The 19,538-nt window shown below is 39.1% G+C and overlaps 1 protein-coding gene across 1 annotated transcript in view; it reads left to right on the plus strand.

Moving 5' to 3' along the window:
• The window catches only part of LOC134801367 (cytochrome P450 4C1-like), a 30,363-nt gene extending 11,044 nt beyond the window's left edge, over positions 1–19,319 (plus strand). Inside the window, exons 7-12 of the mRNA XM_063773907.1 lie at positions 4,561–4,615; positions 4,718–4,907; positions 15,732–15,902; positions 16,305–16,414; positions 16,911–17,090; positions 19,122–19,319. Of these exons, the coding sequence (XP_063629977.1) occupies positions 4,561–4,615; positions 4,718–4,907; positions 15,732–15,902; positions 16,305–16,414; positions 16,911–17,090; positions 19,122–19,276 (861 nt within the window). The 3' untranslated portion in view covers positions 19,277–19,319. The remainder of the gene's footprint in view (positions 1–4,560; positions 4,616–4,717; positions 4,908–15,731; positions 15,903–16,304; positions 16,415–16,910; positions 17,091–19,121) is intronic.
• Positions 19,320–19,538: the final 219 nt, after the last annotated feature.

Below are 19,538 nucleotides of genomic sequence, written 5' to 3' on the forward strand. Positions count from 1 at the left end.
GTGTGTAATTAAATCTTGCAAGTTAAATTTGATCCACGTCCCGGTTTCCGATTGAGCTGAAATTTTGCATGCATGTATAAATCGGATGACAATGCAATATTATGGGTACCATCGAGCTGATCTGATGATGGAGACAGGAGGTGGCCATAGGAACTCTGTGATGAAACAACGCAACCTATTTGTGTTATCGGTTTTTAGAATTGTCTCGATGATTATTAGTTGTCTGTCGTAAGAAAAGTACAGTCAGCGATAAAAGCTTGTACCAAAAATGAAATTTTTGCCAAAAACTTATTTATAGGTCTAGATTAAGAGAAGAAACTGTAACAATATTTTTTGTATGACCGTTTGTTTCATATTTAAATAAATAGATATCGTTTTGATGTTAGCGTACGCTCGAATTGGCCTCTTAAGGGGCTATTCATAAATTACGTCATTTCAAATTAGGGGGGGGGGGGTCTGGACATCGGATGACGGTAGCATGAAGTAGGAGGAAATGGGGTAATTTGAAGCATGATTTTTGGATGATTATAGGGGGGGGGGGGGTCAAAAATCGTCAAAAATCGATGACGTAATTTATGGACAGCCCCTAATAGGATTGCGGGCCAGACACTACTTATAAGTAATTACGACACAGACATGTACGAATATAAAGGGGCCCACTGATTAACAGCCCGCCGGACGGTATCGGCCTGTCAGAACAAAATTTTGACAGTTCCGAACAACTGACAGGCCGATACCGTCCGGCGGACTGTTAATCAGTGGGCCCCTTTAGGTGTAGTAATGACAATATAGTATTACCCCCGGTGTCTGACGCGTAAATGCATCATATCTATGTAACGTCCATTAACAGACCGATAACAAAGTAATAATAAAAAATAATGTAACCTAAACAGGTGCAAAATTTATATTTTTAGGGTTCGGTACCCAAAGGGTAAAACGGGACCTTATTACTAAGACTTCGCTGTCCGTCCGTCCGTCCGTCCGTCAGTCCGTCAGTCCGTCCGTCCGTCCGTCCGTCCGTCCGTCTGTCTGTCACCAGGCTGTATCTCACGAACCGTGATAGCTAGACAGTTGAAATTTTCACAGATGATGTATTTCTGTTGCCGCTATAACAACAAATACTAAAAACAGAATAAAATAAAGATTTAAATGGGGCCCCCATACAACAAACGTGATTTTTGACCAAAGTTAAGCAACGTCGGGAGTGGTCAGTACTTGGATGGGTGACCGTTTTTGTTTTGCTTTTTTTTTCGTTTTTTTTTTTTGCATTATGGTACGGAACCCTTCGTGCGCGAGTACGACTCGCACTTGCCCGGTTTTTTTTGTAGACGCGTCGGTTGGTATACTAGTTTACCTCTGATGACCTTTAGATTGTTTACACCAGATTTTAGAGAGCGGAACAATAAAAGTATTATACACAACCCTATAGTGTCGCAGTTTCATCAACATCATAATAAATCAAAAACAAGGCATTGAAATCAAACTTGAATAAGGTTTACTGCGATATTACTCATTAAATATAACTATCCGTTCCGTTGTCTGAGTACACATTAACACAATCCTCCTCGGGCTTACCGTGGGACTTAGTCAATCTGTGTAAGAATGTCCTATATAATATTTAATATCTGGGAGAGCGAGAAAAACTCGGAAAACATATAAAAGCTCAAAAATGCACGTTTTTCCGGAGATAAGACCCAGCTAAATCGATTTTTGGGCCCCGAAAACCCCCATATACCAAATTTCATCGAAATCGTTAGAGCCGTTTCTGAGATCCCAGAAATATATAATTATGGACTTCCGGTTCGAGCGCCATCTTGATGGTCACGCGTCGTGATCAATTGCTTTGTTTTTTGCTCATTAATATTGTTTAAAGTGTAATATCGATAGCCTATTATACAGTAAACTAACGTGGTAGTGTGCAGTGAATGGAGAATTAATCTTGAAGCACGTTTAAAAACCATCATTTTGGAGTCAACGGCCGGTTGTCCACGTGTTTCTTGTAAAGTTCGCTATCGCTTTACAAGAGCTAAATCACCGTACACTGTCTTGTACTAGCCGTACAATATCAATCGTATTACCTTGCTACTACGACCTTGATACTGGCGAAATTGCCCCAATGGGCTGAAGCCATAATTTTAAAAGAATGAATGAATGAATGAAATATATATATAATTATTTTTAAAAAATAAATACACAAGAATTGCTCGTTTAAAGGTTTATTTAACTATGTAAACGGATTATCATGCGTACCTAAAGTGTAGGTATTCATTCTTACGTGTCTTATCGTGTAAACAAACGTGACGTCAGTGTTATTCCAACAATACAATTCATTGACAATCTAGACATCGTAATGTCAGATGTTTTTGAGGTAATCCGTTCGTTACTGCGATGATTGATGAAACTCTTATTAGAAATGATAATAATATTATTCAGTGGTTATTTGGTTGATTTCAATACTTTGTGAGTTTCTTTAAGTATACAACAACATCTTAAGTGATGATTATTGTGTAATCGCAGAGAAAAGTGTGATAATGTCTTCGAGAAGTCTTTGTTTACATGATAGGACAAGTAAGGATGAATAAGTTACATACCGACGTTTCGAATCCTTAACAGCGTTCGTGGTCAACGGGAGACTCCCGATTCCCCCCATTTCCTATTCCAAATAGTTAAGCCCGTAGTTATGCAGAAAACGACCAGTTCAATTTTTACAAGCTTTTTATTTCGTTTCACCTGTCCCGTTGTCTGTCTGTCTGTCGGTCTGTAATCAAATCTTGCAAGTTAAATTTGATCCACTTTCCGGTTTCCGATTGAGCTGAAATTTTGCATGCATGTATAAATCGGATGACAATGCAATATTATGGTACCATCGAGCTGATCTGATGATGGAGACAGGAGGTGGCCATAAGAACTCTGTGATAAAACAACGCAACCTAATTGTGTTTGGGGTTTTTAGAATGCTCTCGATGAGTATTAGTTGTCTGTGGAATGAAAAGTACAGTCAGCGATAAAAGCTTGTACCAAAAATGGAATTTTTGCCAAAAACTTATTTTATCAATGCAGAAAGCGACCAAAGCTACTGAGTTAGGGTGTAAGTCACTTTGACAAAAATAAAAATGTTGGTCGCTTTCTACAGAACTACGGTATTTTATTTATTATTTAGTTTTCATTATATTCATCGAACCTGCTCACAAAATTTTCCAAGATTCGATTAAGTAATGCAAACGATAGAAGAGAAGAGCCGGACGGACAGGGATAATAAAGTATGATAAAGATAAAGATAAAAAAGAGCCTAGCTAGCTAGCTAGACCGGCCCGGGCCGGGCCGAGGCGTCCGACACGTCATTTTCTATGATGGCTGATCGGTGATCACGTGGTGCTTTCCATAGAAAACGAAGCGCCGGATCCTCCGGCCCGGCCCCGGCCCGGCGGACAGACGGACAGACGGACAGACGGACAGACGGACAGACGGACAGACGGACAGACGAACAGTGGAGTCTTAGTAATAGGGTCCCGTTTTTACCCTTTGGGTACGGAACCCAAAATTCGAAGCAAGGACCATCAGCTTCATAGCCAGGGACTACCAAGTCTACCAACCGGTCGTTGAAATACCTACGTTAGAAAACGCCCACATTTTTACGAAGTGGCAAGACAACCTTGCGCGGGCAAAAAAACGAATAGAGGGCAACGATCTTTCCGAAAGTCCATTGGGTTTTTTGTATCTTTTCCTTATTATGCTTGCTTTTTTGCTTCGAAAAGTATCCTGCATAAAAAGCGAAACAAGACTCGTTTTCTTTTAGATCGAAGACAGTATAACGATGGGTCATTAACAGGACGTTTACCTCGATTAAAAATTAGATATCCCATGACCTGTTTATGTGCAATAAAGTGACATACATATACATATACATATACATATACTTTGTTAATTTAATGACCACTTTTCTTGACTTAGAATGATGTCATTAAATAATTTGTATAAATCTCCATTTTTACTAACGCGAAATATATTCGCAATGCTCAGCTATTAATTAGATGGCAGTAACATAAGTTAAATTCGCCGCTTTCCGACCATATTACGCAATGTGGAAAACCCAGGCGCGTTTCTAAAATTCATTACACTCTATTAACTATATCGTCTATATCTAATAAGCTTACGCAAAGTACTGCACTGAAAAAAATATGATTTATCAAGCACACATTAAAGTGATTTCATTAAGATTAACTGCTATTACAATATTAATTAATGTACGTTCGTTCGTACGGTAACGTACAAACAGTAAGCTTTACTGCTTGGTTCGATAGGCTCATATCATATGGTACTGGTTAAATCATTAAACGTTAATGCAATTTCAATTGTTTTAAACGATTTTTTTTCTAAGTGTACTTGCTTGATATTTATACTGAGCTCTATAATCAAGAGAATAAGAGCGACGGTTGCATTAGAAATAAAATCTTACAAACTATTGTAGTAGGTACTTAAACAATTGATTGTCCCTGAATATTATTCCCAAAAAAAAACATTTTTCTGAAAACTTTCGTTATATTCTAATATTCTTTTCAGGTTCTACACAAAAGGAGAAAGGAACGCCAAGAAGCTAGGCTAGCTAACACATCATGTAAGTCTGTTTAAATTAAAAATTGTCACCTTGGCTAGGCCGCCAGTACCATTACCAATCTATGAGGTATTTCTAATCTGCAAAGTGTATATTGTCACGCAGCTCGCCGCTTCATAGCCTTCCTGGATCTCCTCCTCGACCTGGCCGAAGACGGCTCCTTCACAGACGATCAGATCCAGCAGGAGCTGGATACCCTCATCGCGGCAGGACATGATACATCATCCCGAGCTCTCATCTCCACTCTGGTGCTCGTTGGAACACATTTGGATGTCCAAAAGAAGATTTATGAAGAGTAAGTTGCTCAGTCCCTTACAACCAATAAAGTGACATTTGAGGAGCTCCATACAACTAGGGTTACCAGATCCTAGGATTTCCTGACAAAATTCCTGATTTGCGAATATTTTTCCTGACGCTCATATCGGCGACTGGCCAACCGTAAGCGATATCTGTGTATGCTGGATATCTTGTTTAAATTTGAATAGGTACATAATAGAAAAATCTGTTAATTCACTAAAATTCCTGACATTTTCGTATTCCGGCCGCATTTCTGACAAACGGGCAAAATTCCTGACATGTCAGGTAAATTCCTGACATCTGGTAACCCTACATACAACAGCATACCTCAGAACGAGCTCTTACTCAACTCTAGTGCTCGTTAGGACACCTGGATGTCCAAAAGAAGATTTTATGAAGAGTAATGATAACTCCCGACAACAAGGATAGCGGCCGATGATGAAGTCCAAATGAAACGGTGAAATACTACAACACTGTTTATTCACAAAACATTACTAGATGTTAACTCCATGAATCGTTTTACAGTACTGTTCCTCGAACCACGTGGCTCTCGACTTTTATATTAATCGCTAGTCATTAAAATTAATCATTGTGGGTATATTGGTAAACATCAATCTAATATACCCACAATGTCTAAACCAAACAAATGATCTTATAATTATTGAAGGTATCACCATTAAATGTACAAACCAATCTACCTTCGACTATCATACATATTTTAACAGTCCAACGGTGATATCAATAAAGCCATGAGAATGCGAAGGTACAACTATACCAATACGATCTCAAATACCCGCAACTATCGTACTTAATTCTACAAAAGTTAACAGTCGGCCTTCCTGGCTAAGCTACGTCCTCGTGGCTTTATTATTATATTTAAATGTACTATATTATTGTTAATTACAATTAATCCATAAGGTATACAACTATATATTTAAATCACAATCATGATACCTATATAGTGGAACTAACAGTTCATTAAGATCATGAATAATTATTGGACAACTGCATTGAACTCTAACATGTTCAAATCATCGCCTTACTAATCATGTTTAATGAAACCTTATATTATTATAATTATGATTCTATTAAATCTCTTAAACAACTACGATCAGTAATGGGAACCCCTTCCTGTTTCCTTATACTGTCTAAAATGATTCTATCGAATCTTCACTAACTTATGATCAGTAATGGGAACCCCTTCACGTTTCCTTATACTGTCATATGTGATTCTATCACATCCTTAATTACTATTTATCATAATCGGTAATGGGAAATCCTTCCTGTTTCCTTATACTGTGCATAAAGTAACATAGTGATTCTTTTAGGATAATCAGTAATGGGAAATCCTTCTTGTTTCCTTATACTGTAAAAGTATGATTCTATCGAATGCTTATATTATATACTCTTATATTTATATCTCACTGAGTATAACCATTCATAAGCATACTTATTTTTACATACCTAAGTTATGAATTACTCGGACAAAGTCATATCATTATCGCTGCTTTCTGCATCCCTGTTAAATACAAGCCAGGGTAACATTTTGTCAACAGAAACTATACTTTTGAAAGGGCGGTTATTTTTCTTAGACAAAGGAGTATCACAAATCTCATATCGATCGTGATCTAGTACCTGTGTTATACGATAAGGTCCCTGAAACCGAGGTACTAACTTCCGACTTTGGCCAGTCGCAGGTATCTCTCTTTCGATTCTAACTAAGTCTCCTAAGTTGAACTTCACTACCTTCCTATGCCTATCGAATCTTTCCTTCTGTTTTTCCTGATTTTTCTGTACATGCTCCGCTACTTCTTCTCTTACTGATTCCAGGTTTTTTGTGTTTGCATCATTATCACCTAAACTTGATTTTAAAAGAGCATCACTTCTGCCCGTAAGTTGAAGACCAAATAGCACTTCCGATGGAGTTTTACCCGTCCCTTGATTAATTGTGTTATTCAGTCCCCACTGTACCTTAGAAACTGCCTCATCCCAAACATTTTCAGGTTTCCCGCAATTTGCTGCCGTCAGCGCTCCCAGTATGGTCCTATTGTAGCGCTCTACCTGCCCGTTTGCACGCGGCGTTGCAACGGCGTTAAGCACGTGCTTTATTCCTAGAGAAGCTACAAAAGACTTAAAACGCTTTGAGGTGAAACCACTACCCCTATCAGAAATGATCCTTGTTGGGGGTTTAAAAAGGTCAAAATAATGCTCAAGAGCTTTAATAGAGGTAGATGCTTTAGTATTTTTGACTGGTACCAATACGATAAATTTAGTGAAAGCATCTATGATCACAAACAAGTACACATTATTTCGCCTGCTTTTAATGAATGGTCCTAAGTGATCGAAATGTAAAGTATGGAACGGAGAGTCTACCTTGGGAATAGAATGCAGTTCACCTGCTTTCTTACCCCCTTGACTTTTCGAATATGCGCATTCTAAACAGCTCTGCACATATTTCTTTACAAATCGATTCATCTTAGGCCACCAATACTGACTTTTAACCTTGTGCAACGTCTTGTCATACCCGAAGTGGCCTATATCGTCATGGTTAGACTTTAGAATCTGCCATCTGACCCCTTTAGGAACAACCCAGTGTTCGCCACTTTCTGTTTTCCGGTAGAGTAAACCGCGTTTGACGACATAATTAGCTTTAATATCGGGGACATTATCCAATGAGGAATCATTTAAGATTTCCATAGTGCGTTTAATTTCGGAATCGTTTTGTTGAACCGTTGTGATCCAATCGACAGCCTTTTCTCTAACTTCGCATACTCTAACATCATATTCTACTACCGCTGTGGCAGGGTCAACGGGATTACGACTAAGCGCATCTACATGCTGCATGTTAGTGCCCGGCCTATACTCCATGTCAAAATCGTACTCTTGCATGATATTCCACCAACGAGCCACTCTGGGTATCATATCTCTTTTTTCCAGAGTTGCTCTCAGTGAGTTACAGTCCGTGATGATTTTAAAATGTAGCCCCAGTAAATAAACACGAAAACGCTGTAATGAGCAGACAACAGCTAACGTTTCCAAATCGTAGGACGTAAAATGTTGCTCTTCGGGCGAGGTTTGGCGACTATAATATGCAACTGCTTTAAAAGGAGTGTTCGGATTTTGTCTTTGTAGTAATATCCCACCAAGGCCACTCTTACTCGCGTCCGTATGTACTTGCGTTTCAAAGGTTGGATTATAAAATGCTAAGACAGGCCGTTCGACTAATACTTTACGCAACGTATTAAATGCACTTTCTTCGTCTTCACCCCATTTCCATTTTGAATCCTTTTTTAATAATTGTGTAAGTGGTCTAGCAATCACAGAAAAGCCCTGCACAAATCGCCTGAAGAAACTTGCAAGACCTATAAACTGTCTGACATTATGTTGATCCTGTGGCCTTGGAAAATTCTTAACGGCGTCAATCTTTCTACTACCAGGCTTGACCCCATCAGCACTAATGTCAAAACCAAGATACTCAATATTTTTCCGAAAGAAATGGCATTTAGATAATTTCAAAGTCAATCCGGCTTCTTTGAACAAGGAAAGAACGTGACGTAAATCCTCTAGCCCAGTATCAATGTCTGTAGATGGAATCACAATATCGTCCATATAAGCAAACGCGTTTTTAAACCGAGAGTGACCTAGTATTTTATTAATGGTACGTTGAAAGGTAGACGGCGCATTTACGAGCCCGAAAGGCATACGATTAAATTCAAAATGACCGTCTGGGGTCACAAAAGCGGTCAATGGTTTAGATTCCTCAGACATTGGGATCTGGTAATAACCAGATGCCAAGTCCAGAGTCGTAAAGTATTTAAATCCGGCTAAATTATCTATTTGGTCTTCGATTCGTGGCATTGGATAATGTTCCTTGACTGTGTTTTTATTAAGTTTTCTAAAGTCTACGCACATACGTGTCTCCCCTGTTTTTTTCTTAACTAATACGATTGGCGATGCAAATTCCGAACACGACTCTCTTACAATACCACACTTTTCCAAATCACCAACAATTTGCCTAACAGTTTCTCTTTCCGTGTGGGACAATCTGTAAGGCCGATAGACCACTGGGGTTGAGTCCTTTAAACGAATTTCCATTTCGGAAACATTGGTACATCCTATTTCACTAGTATTAAAGGCAAAACACTCTCTATATTTAGTTAATAAAGATGTTAACTTACTCAAATAATTAGGATCTAAATCAGTATCAACTAACAAGTCTTTAGGCTGAATATCTACTTTACCAGAATCATCACTGCAAGTTTCTATCAAATTAACCTGTAATACATTAGCTGCATGAGAGCGAACTAACAGTGTGTCTTTCGGTATTACAAACTGTCGAGACGGAAATCCCCTAATAGTTATCTGACCTTTGCCATTGTCAATCCGGCAATAATCATGACATACCTCATATTCTTTACGTGGCTCCTGTCTTAATTGATGCTCAATATAAAGTTCGCCAGAATACACTGGCTTAGAATAAACTTCTACAGTACTAACGCCATCAACTTTAGTGTCTTCGCTAGCATAAAGTAATATTTTATCCGCCTTTTTACTTGTATCAATCACAATGACCGCTTCATGAGTTTTCACGAAAGTGATATGACTCTGTTCCGTGTATGAGTGACCTACAAGTAAAGGTACCGACAAAAACTCATCTGAAACTATGTAAAGCAGAACCCTAGCACCAACCCCTTCAATTGACATATCCACAGTACATTTAGCTACAGGTTTTACAGTTCCCTTACCGAACCCATTTAGAATGGGAAGGTCATCAAAGCTCATATTTAAAAACTTTTCCGCATCAGATACTCGCATCATAGTGCATTCCGCACCGAAATCTATAAAACACGCGAACTCTTTACCATTGACAACAGCAGTTTTATAGTATTTGCTGTCATCTTTATTAGAACCATTTATTAAATTAATTGATTTCTGTTCCGTTACAGGCGGTTTATTACTCGAATTCTTAGTAAAGCAAAATTCAGACGAGTGTCCTAGTTTTGAACATGTTTCACATTTCTTTTGCGGCTGTTTGCATTTAAAGCTTGGGTGACCTTCCTCTCCGCAGTTGTAACACTTTAAAACCTTATTATCTCTACTAGTTTTCATGAATGGTTTTGATTTTGGCGTCGAATCAGAAGCAGAAGATGGTTTTTGAAAGGATCTCTCAGGTCTTTTAATTGATTTTACACTCCGCAAATAAACTAATAATTTATCTGGATCACTAAATTGTGCAGCTTCTGCTCCTGTTCGCACGGATCTGTCATCAATACCCAGCAAGATACAATCTACGGCATCTTTGCCGGATAATCTACACTTGTGTAACAAAATCATTTTATCATAAAAATAATTCTCAAGAGAATCGCCAAATTTGGCTCGTAAGTTTAGCATTTCTGTTAATAAAATCCCGTAATTTTCGATGCTTGGGAACGCAGTACTTAATTTTACCTGCCATTCTTGCCATGTATATTTCATACTAGGCAATGATTGATACCAACGTTGCGCTACACCGCTCAATTTAGGTAATGCATAGTGCAGCACTTCAGGTTCAGACCAATTGTAAATAGCAGCACACTCATTAACTTTATTAAGCCACATATCTATAGTTTGACTACTTTTGCTTGGATCAAACTCTGGAACTGCGCTGGTAGCAACAGGATATCTCACAGATGGTTTAGAGTTAGCATTTTCGGCTTTCATGATTTTAATAAATTCTTTAAACACACCCGCTACATCCTGCGGCTCTCCGCGCTGCCCATAGACGTTAGACTCCGTTTGGTTGTTGCTGCTATCTAGATTTTCATTATTCTGAACCTGATTTACTTGAGAGGACAATAAAGTCATACCAGTGTTCTCATTTAAATCACTATTGTTTGCATTTGTATGCCCAGCTAGGGACCTAGCTATTGAGGCACGAGCATGCACATTACTGTCCTCACTAACCCTTAAATCGCGACGACTATCACCCATATGGGGACTACGCGATCTAACGTTATGTAAAGCTTCATTTGTCCTTCTATTTATACTGCGAGATCTCCGACCTCCACTTCGACTACCTCGAACCCTCGCATAATATCTATGTTCACTAATCGTCCTGCGACTGCTTCTACGATGACTACATGAACGTCGCGTACCTCTAGAACGGCTGCGAGACGGTCGCTCCGCTGTGTGTCGACAACGCGACCGCTCGTAGTCCCTCCGGTGACTGCACGGTCGATAGGAGTCCCGCCGCTGCTGGCTGCGTGACCTCCTGGAGCCGCGACTGCGCCGCTGCTGGCTGCGTGACCTCCTGGAGCCGCGACTGCGCCGCTCGTCTGGTGCCCGGCTGCGCCGCCGACTCTGCCTCTCCTGGCGCTCTCCGCCATCATCTGGCGTTGCCAGCCGTCGCTCAGTGGGTATCTTGTCCATGGCTGAAACGGGTTATTGTAACGGACATGTAATGTTCTTATTAAGATTTCGTTTTTAACAAGTTTAATAATCCATACTAAAGAATAAAAAAGGACAAAGACAGGATTCATAATGCTAATCAAGTAATCATTGTGATTTAAAAGCAGGATTTCTATTTAATATAAATGTCGCAAATGAATACATCTTGCTTAACTCAAAGTATGTATTTACGCAAACCTGATTGCACACAGAAGTTAATATCTACACACAAGTTCCATTTCATCTCATAATCAAACAAGGGACTAAATAATGTTCGATTTTCTAATAAATACTAGTAAACAAGCACTTAAGGCACCATTTTATCCTTATTTAAACAAAATTGTATAAAAGCAACAATTACGTTGCATTAAACTGCATTAATTTGTCTTACAGAACAATTACTTTAAAGTAGTATTATCACATACTCATTACACCTTACATCATACGTCGTTAAGTTTTTTAAACGCTTAACGGAAACGAAATACAATAAACGAAAAAAAAAAAATATATATAGTGTACCTTTTCTAGTGAGCCAGTATTACATCCCACCTTCTGGAGCTGATAACTCCCGACAACAAGGATAGCGGCCGATGATGAAGTCCAAATGAAACGGTGAAATACTACAACACTGTTTATTCACAAAACATTACTAGATGTTAACTCCATGAATCGTTTTACAGTACTGTTCCTCGAACCACGTGGCTCTCGACTTTTATATTAATCGCTAGTCATTAAAATTAATCATTGTGGGTATATTGGTAAACATCAATCTAATATACCCACAATGTCTAAACCAAACAAATGATCTTATAATTATTGAAGGTATCACCATTAAATGTACAAACCAATCTACCTTCGACTATCATACATATTTTAACAGTCCAACGGTGATATCAATAAAGCCATGAGAATGCGAAGGTACAACTATACCAATACGATCTCAAATACCCGCAACTATCGTACTTAATTCTACAAAAGTTAACAGTAAGGACCTTAAATTATTATCTTATTGTATTATTTCAGTTGGCCCTTGCCACACTTTGACCTATCGGGATTTTTTATGTAATCACTCCCTCAATAGCTACCTTGTGCTTACTCAAGAGCTTTTTCGACCATTTCCATGAGTCAGATAATGGAGATCAAAAGCCCTTTGAATTTATTCGGCAGCAGAGTAGATGTCCTTTAAACTCACAAAGTGATAAGAAGCTCTAGACCAGCGCGCGGGCCGCATGCGGCCTGCGACCCTCTCACTTGCGGCCCGCTAGCCTCCCTAGCTATTTTGTATGTAATATTGATAGACTGCTAAAGTCACAAATATTAACAAAGTGCGGCCCGCGTCAACTTCGTTAACTACTATGTGGCCCTTGGCTGCTAAGGTCGCCGACCGCTGCTCTAGACGACAACTGTAATAGCTACAGGATACTCGATGTCTAAGAGTAGTATTGAGTAGAGTAAGAAGCTAAAACAAACCCTACCGGTCTACATTAACAGAGTTACTTACTTTTTGATTATATTCTCTTTAGTTATAAGACCATCTGTTGTCTGCCTTGAATAGAATAGAATTATTTATTGCGAACCATGGAACCTACATAATAAAGTTGTTACAATAAAAAAAAATTACGAACACATGGCACCCTGGTAGGGCATAGCAAATTAATATGATGTCTAGCTATTTATGGAACAATTTTTAAAAACTAAATAGTGTTATATGAGATAAATAAAAATCCTAAATAATAACAACTTTGTCCTATGACTTGTGAATTGTTTTTTTCCTTATGTTGTATATTTTACTAAGGTGTGTCAATAAAAAATATTCTAACTAGGTATAATAATAATAATATACCTAAGGTATTTTAAAATCCATGCTCATTCTTTTTTTAACATTAAAATTTATACCTACTGCGTTAATGTGACAAATAAAAATATTCAGATTAGGTATGTTAAAAAATACACAACAAAATGGATCCCTCGTCAAATTTTTTTATTTTTATTTATTGATCAAATAAGTTACACAGTATAAAACCAAGGCACTGTCAAACTACAAAATAAAAGAAAAGACAAAGAAAAACAATACACAAATGATTGAAATGATTGTTAATTTATGTACATAAACATTGCGAAACCTGACACGTGCCATACCTACTGATAACTTGTCTACGGTAAAAACCCTAAAGAGCAATTCGACCTTGCCTCTCGCTTTGTGACATGGTCGCCATATTTCGGAATCAATACAAAATAAAATATTTATGACTTCGACCGATTTTATGATACCGAACCGATTCCATGCTACAGATTTTGTCATTTTCGTTTCAAACCAATACTCGCATACAAATTTACAAAATTTAAACATAATTCTTGACAATATGTTATCTTTTCTCACTTGAAGTCTTAAACCATTATATCTGGCTATTAAAAAGAAGGAGATATTTCAGTCTCCAAATCTTTTCAAATGAGGGCAAATGAAATGCTATTATTTTTATTCTCAGCATATTTTTTATCCATTTAATAAATGGGAAAGATATATTATACAAAAGTTTATGACCGCAAACTAGTTTTATTTACCCCTATTTTTGTATCAAACTTTCTACAATTAGCAGTAAAACCACCCAGTGAGTGCTACTCATTATAGCATTGGTCGTCATGTCTCGAATTATCATAAAAGCGAGTCGAATGTGCCTTCTCGTGTGCCGTAAACACCTGATTCACGCAGGTGACTCCATTAGGTAGGGTCAAGGCAATGGTGGCCGTGACCAGGCTCAATCAAAAGCAAAGACATATGTAACTCCGTATAAGATGAATAAAGTCTAAGAAAAAAACGTGCCTCGGAAATCAAGAAAAAGTCATACTCGGATAGATGGCGCACACACCTTTGGCCTATGGTCGGCTAGATGGCGTTGACGACACCGTTTCATATTTAACAATTTTAACACATAGGTATCAGTGAATGAACATGGGTCAAAATGATAAAATGATATAAAAATAATAAAATCATTTATCCATATATATAAATTTTTTCGATAGTTTTATACGTTTTCATTTTGAGTTTTAGTCGTATGTCGATAGATTTACTGTGACTACAAAATTTACTATGACAGGGCCCCTCTATACTCTCTATTCTCTTTTATCAAAAGTTATTAGAGTCAGAACAAGGTAACTCGGCAGCGATTTCGATAGCACAGTCACAAGTGTTATTTAAATGTCATAATTTTAAGATCGCTAAACTTAAGTGGCCCAGTGGGTGGCTTAAAAAGCGCTGGTGGCCTAGCGGTAAGAGCGTGCGACTTGCAATCCGGAGGTCGCGGGTTGAAACCCCGGCTCGTACCAATGAGTTTTTCGGAACTTATGTACGAAATATTATTTAATATTTACCAGTCGCTTTTCGGTGAAGGAAAACATCGTGAGGAAACCGGACTAATCCCAATAAGGCCTAGTTTCCCCTCTGGGTTGGATGGTCAGATGGCAGTCGCTTTCGTAAAAACTAGTGCCTACGTCAAATCATGGGATTAGTTGTCAAGCGGACCCCAGGCTCCCATGAGCCGTGGCAAAATGCCGGGATAACGCGAGGAAGAAGAAGAAACTTAAGTGGCAGTGGGCGGGGCACATTAGTAGAACCGCTGGCCATTGGGGCGGAAAGGTTCTCGAGTGGCGACCACGTACCGGAAGGCGCAGCGTGCGTAGACTCCCCACAAGGTGGACTGATGACCTGGTAAAGGTCGCGGGAGTCCGCTGGATGCGGGTGGCGCAAGACCGGTCATTGTGGCACTCTTTGGGGGAGGCCTATGTCCAGCAGTGGACGTCCTAATATGATGGTGATGATGATGATACTGTAGTCACATGAGGGCGCACGACCGGGCGGACCAGCTTAGTTCCCGTACCTAAGGAATAAAATGCAGTAGCTGTGGTCAAAATCGTCTAGGAGAAGAGAGAAAGAGTAGTCGTTATTCGGACGTCATCTTAACAGGGTTGGAGTTTAAATGAAATGAAAATCTTTATTTTAGGCAACTAGTGGCCCATAATAGATAATTACCTTAAAAGCAGCATAATATAAAAAAAAAACCTTAAAACTAAAAAACACATTATGGCTGCGTTCAGTGCCGGATTTGCCCTAAGGCCCAGTAGGCCCGGGCCTAGGGCGGCAAGATATTTAGGGGCGGCAAATTGTGACAAATAATTCGCTGAACAAGAAATAACACAAAATGTAGTCAATATGATGGGTGTTGAGAAAAGGGCGGCTACAGGGCCTGGAGCCTAGGGCGGCAAAGACTGCAAATCCGCCACTGGCTGCGATGCGTTATGCAGTGTCAGGGAGCCGACCGAACTGCCCGAACTTGAAACCCTTCGGTCAAAACTCTTGGTTCACCAAATAATTGGTCTAAATATTTCCTGTTTGTTACAGAATACTGGCCGTCCTAGGCTCCAGTGCGGACTTGTGCAAGGAAGACATGGCGAAGCTGGTGTACACGGAGGCGGTCATTAAAGAGGTGCTGCGAATCAGCCCTGTGACTCCCATCATCGCGAGGGATATCGACAAGGAGCTTAAACTTAGTAAGTTAATGATGATTTTAGGGCTTTTTTCCTGACTTGGATTCTTCAGGCTTTATGCTCTTATTATTTTTAATTTTTGTCGGTCTACTCGTTACACAATAAGGAGCGTCCTGCAGTACGGCGAGCGTGTAGCGTAGCGTTAGGGTCGGTTGCACGAAACCGTCTGTCACCGTTAAAGCGTTCGCTAAATTTTATTGTATGGGAAGTTTCATACTACACTGCTGATTGACGTTAATCAGTCCATTAAATGTGGTTTGTGCAACTGGCCCTTAATCTTCCTAGTGCTTTTTACGCACTTTTGCAGCTCGCTACCCCAAGCCTTACGTGCAGGGCCGTCTTAAACTATGCTGGGGCCCTTGGGCACATAAGAATTTGGGGCCCTTTTGGAAAGTAGCGAAAACGAATTAAACTAACATTTTTATAGTATGATCTTCTATTTATTATGGGTAATCAAATATACTCTTCCTGCCCTACGGGGTGCCCTGAGGATGGGGGCGCTGGGCACGAGCCCAGTGTGCCCTTATGGTAAAGACGGTACTGCTTACGTGACATTATTTCCATCTTCACCACATAGATGGCCGTCCTCAATTGTGCGTTTCTCCAGAAACTGACTGCCTGCAGTCTGAAATGAACAGTCGCCTGTATTTTCAGACCGATACGGCCTTCAAACTTTCAAGAAAAAAGCGTATTCCCATCTTAAAAGCCGGCAACGCACTTCCCCTCTGGTGTTGCTTGTGTCCATGAGCGACGGTAAGCGCTTACCATCAGGCGATTCGTTTGCTCGTTTGCCTCCTATATCATAAAACACCTACATCATCTGTGAAAATTTCAACTGTCTAGCTATCACGGTTTTCGAGTTACAGCCTGGTAACAGACAGACGGACAGACGGACAGCGGAGTCTTAGTAATAGGGTCCCGTTTTTACCCTTTGGGTACGGAACCCTAAAAAAGAAAAACAAAAAATCTCTAGGATTTCATCGGCTTCCCACTTATATAATAAGACAGCCTAATTATTTATTAATTCTTCCAGAGAACTACACCCTCCCAGCAGGCAGCGGTTGCATTGTGTCCCTGTGGGGCATACACCGCCTTCCAATATGGGGCCCGGACCGCATGGAGTTCAAGCCAGAGCGCTGGCTGGACCCCTCCAAGCTGCCTCAGAACCCTGGCTGCTATGGTGCCTTTAGCCTTGGAAGGCGGAACTGCATAGGTGAATTTTTGGCCTAAAGGGGCCCACTGATTAACAGTCCGCCGGACGGTATCGGCCTGTCAGTTGTTCGGAACTGTCAAAATTTTGTTCTAACTGACAGGCCGATACCGTCCGGCGGACTGTTAATCAGTGGGCTCCTTTAGCTTGATCTTCACTGATAAAGAGCACGTTACGACTCCAACATAATTAAAAAAAAAAACGGGTCTGACGCTTCGGATGAGAGAAAATTTAATAAAACACTCAATGGGAAAATTTTTGCGAGAATTAAAAACACGTTTTTCATTTCTTGACTTTAAAGTGATATTTTTTAACATAGCGATTCTATGGATTCTACAAGCTCGCCCTTCTAATAAGACATGAATGTAACAATATTTTTAACTGACTTCAAAAAAAAGGAGGTTATCAATTCAACCGTATTATTATTGTATGTACGTTACCTCATAACTCCGTGATTGGTGAACCGATTTGGAAAATTATTTTTGTGTTTGAAAGTATATAGTTCCAAGGTGGTCCCGTTTTTATCAAATCTCAGTTCTGATGATGGGATTCATGAGGAATCCAGGATACTCCTCGAATTAGGGATTGCAATCCGGTCCGGCGGATCCGGTAATCCAGCCGGACCCGGAACATTTTTCATGATACCGGATCCGGCAAAATTCACCGGATCCGGTCTTGGATCCGGTAAAGTGAATCAAAGCGCTAAAATATAAAATAACAGCTTAAAACACTGTTAAAATTTAAAAGTACTCGCCAATATTCGAATTTTCTCGCTCGCAAACAGCAACACAACAACCTGTTTGTTAGTTGACGCCAGTCTTCTAGCCGACGAAATATGTGTCGTCGTAGCGTTGAGATTTCCGTGCACCGTAAGTACTAGATTGGTTTATATTCAATTTGTTGTGTTGTTACATTGTAATTTAATGTACATGCTCTTTCATTTTATTTTGTACAAACCATTATAGCCTAGTTATAGTGTTACCTGCATTTAAAATATTATGAATAAATATTTATAAAACTTCATTCAGCACTTCAGCAGTTAAGTTAAATGTTTTGTCGAATTAAAAGTAATTAGTGGATTAATTAAAAGTAATTAGTGGAATAATTAAAAGTAATTAGTGGAATATATTATGTTGACTTTTGACGACCGGTCTGACCTAGTGGGTAGTGACCCTGCCTGTGAAGCCGCGATCCTGGGTTCGAATCCCGGTAAGGACATTTATTTGTGTGATGAGATGTTCCTGAGTCATGGTTGTTTTCTATGTATTTAAGTATTTGTATAATATATATCGTTGTCTGAGTACCAACAACACAAGCTTTCTTGAGCTTACCGTGGGGCTTAGTCAATTTGTGTAAAAATGTCCTATAATATTTATTTTTTATTATTATTTAGTATGTTATTTTGTTATTATTATGCTACTAAATAAAGCGGGAAAATGTTTTGTGTGAATAAATGTTTTAATGTATACTTGTATAGGTATACACGTTCATTGATTTTGTTTGCTCAAACTAAAATGGTTGAATTGAAAGCACCTTTTTGTGGGAAATGTTGGTTGGGGTATAGATATTTTAAGAGAAAAAGATTTCATTTGTGAGACTGATTATTGTAATAAGACTTAGTGGTAATGTAATAATAAAAACGTTGATTTTTGAAACTTAAAACAGCCGTTATGTTACTTAATTGAAAAATATCCTTATCTTCGCACATAACGCTAAAAAACATAATAAAATACGTGACTTGATGAACTTTTTATACGCAATACCAATCCGGCCGGATCCGACCGGATCCGCCGGATTGAGGCCAAAATCCGGCCGGATCCGGCCGGATTCAAAACCAGACCGGATTGCAATCCCTACCTCGAATGTTATAGGCATACATATAGCGATTTTTATGTTTTCATCAATAAAGCAAGTATTTACGTTCAGAAAAAGTGCCATTTGATAACGTGGAACTGCTGATGAAAACGAAATCGGTTTTACTTTTTTTTAAGATTAATTATTAATTATTAAACAATAAATTCTTCATATTTTCAGGTAAAAACTACGCGCTGATGTCGGTCAAGACCAACCTAGTGCACTTGGTACGAAAGTTCCACATTACAGCCGACTACAGTAAAGTGAAACGAAAGTACGATTTGCTGCTCAAGTACGTGGAGGGACATCACATCGCTTTAGAACTTAGGAATTAGTCTATCACGCAGCACAGAAAAACAGGCTTAGGCTAAGGGTTAGTCAAAGCCAAAGTTAATCGATTGTAATAGAGTGGTAAAGTCTTAAAACGTAACGCCTTAGTTTGACATCCAAAACAGATTATTATTTGTAACCGTTTAAAAGATATACATGTATATAATATGATGCATGATCGCATGGCCATTATAAGCAATGTAGAAGAGACAGCCTTAAGCCATAGTAATTAAGTTAGATTTAAGCCACATTGCAGTGCCCTACAGG

This window comes from Cydia splendana, chromosome 21, assembly GCF_910591565.1.
Source record: "Cydia splendana chromosome 21, ilCydSple1.2, whole genome shotgun sequence".
Classification (NCBI taxonomy): domain Eukaryota; kingdom Metazoa; phylum Arthropoda; class Insecta; order Lepidoptera; family Tortricidae; genus Cydia; species Cydia splendana.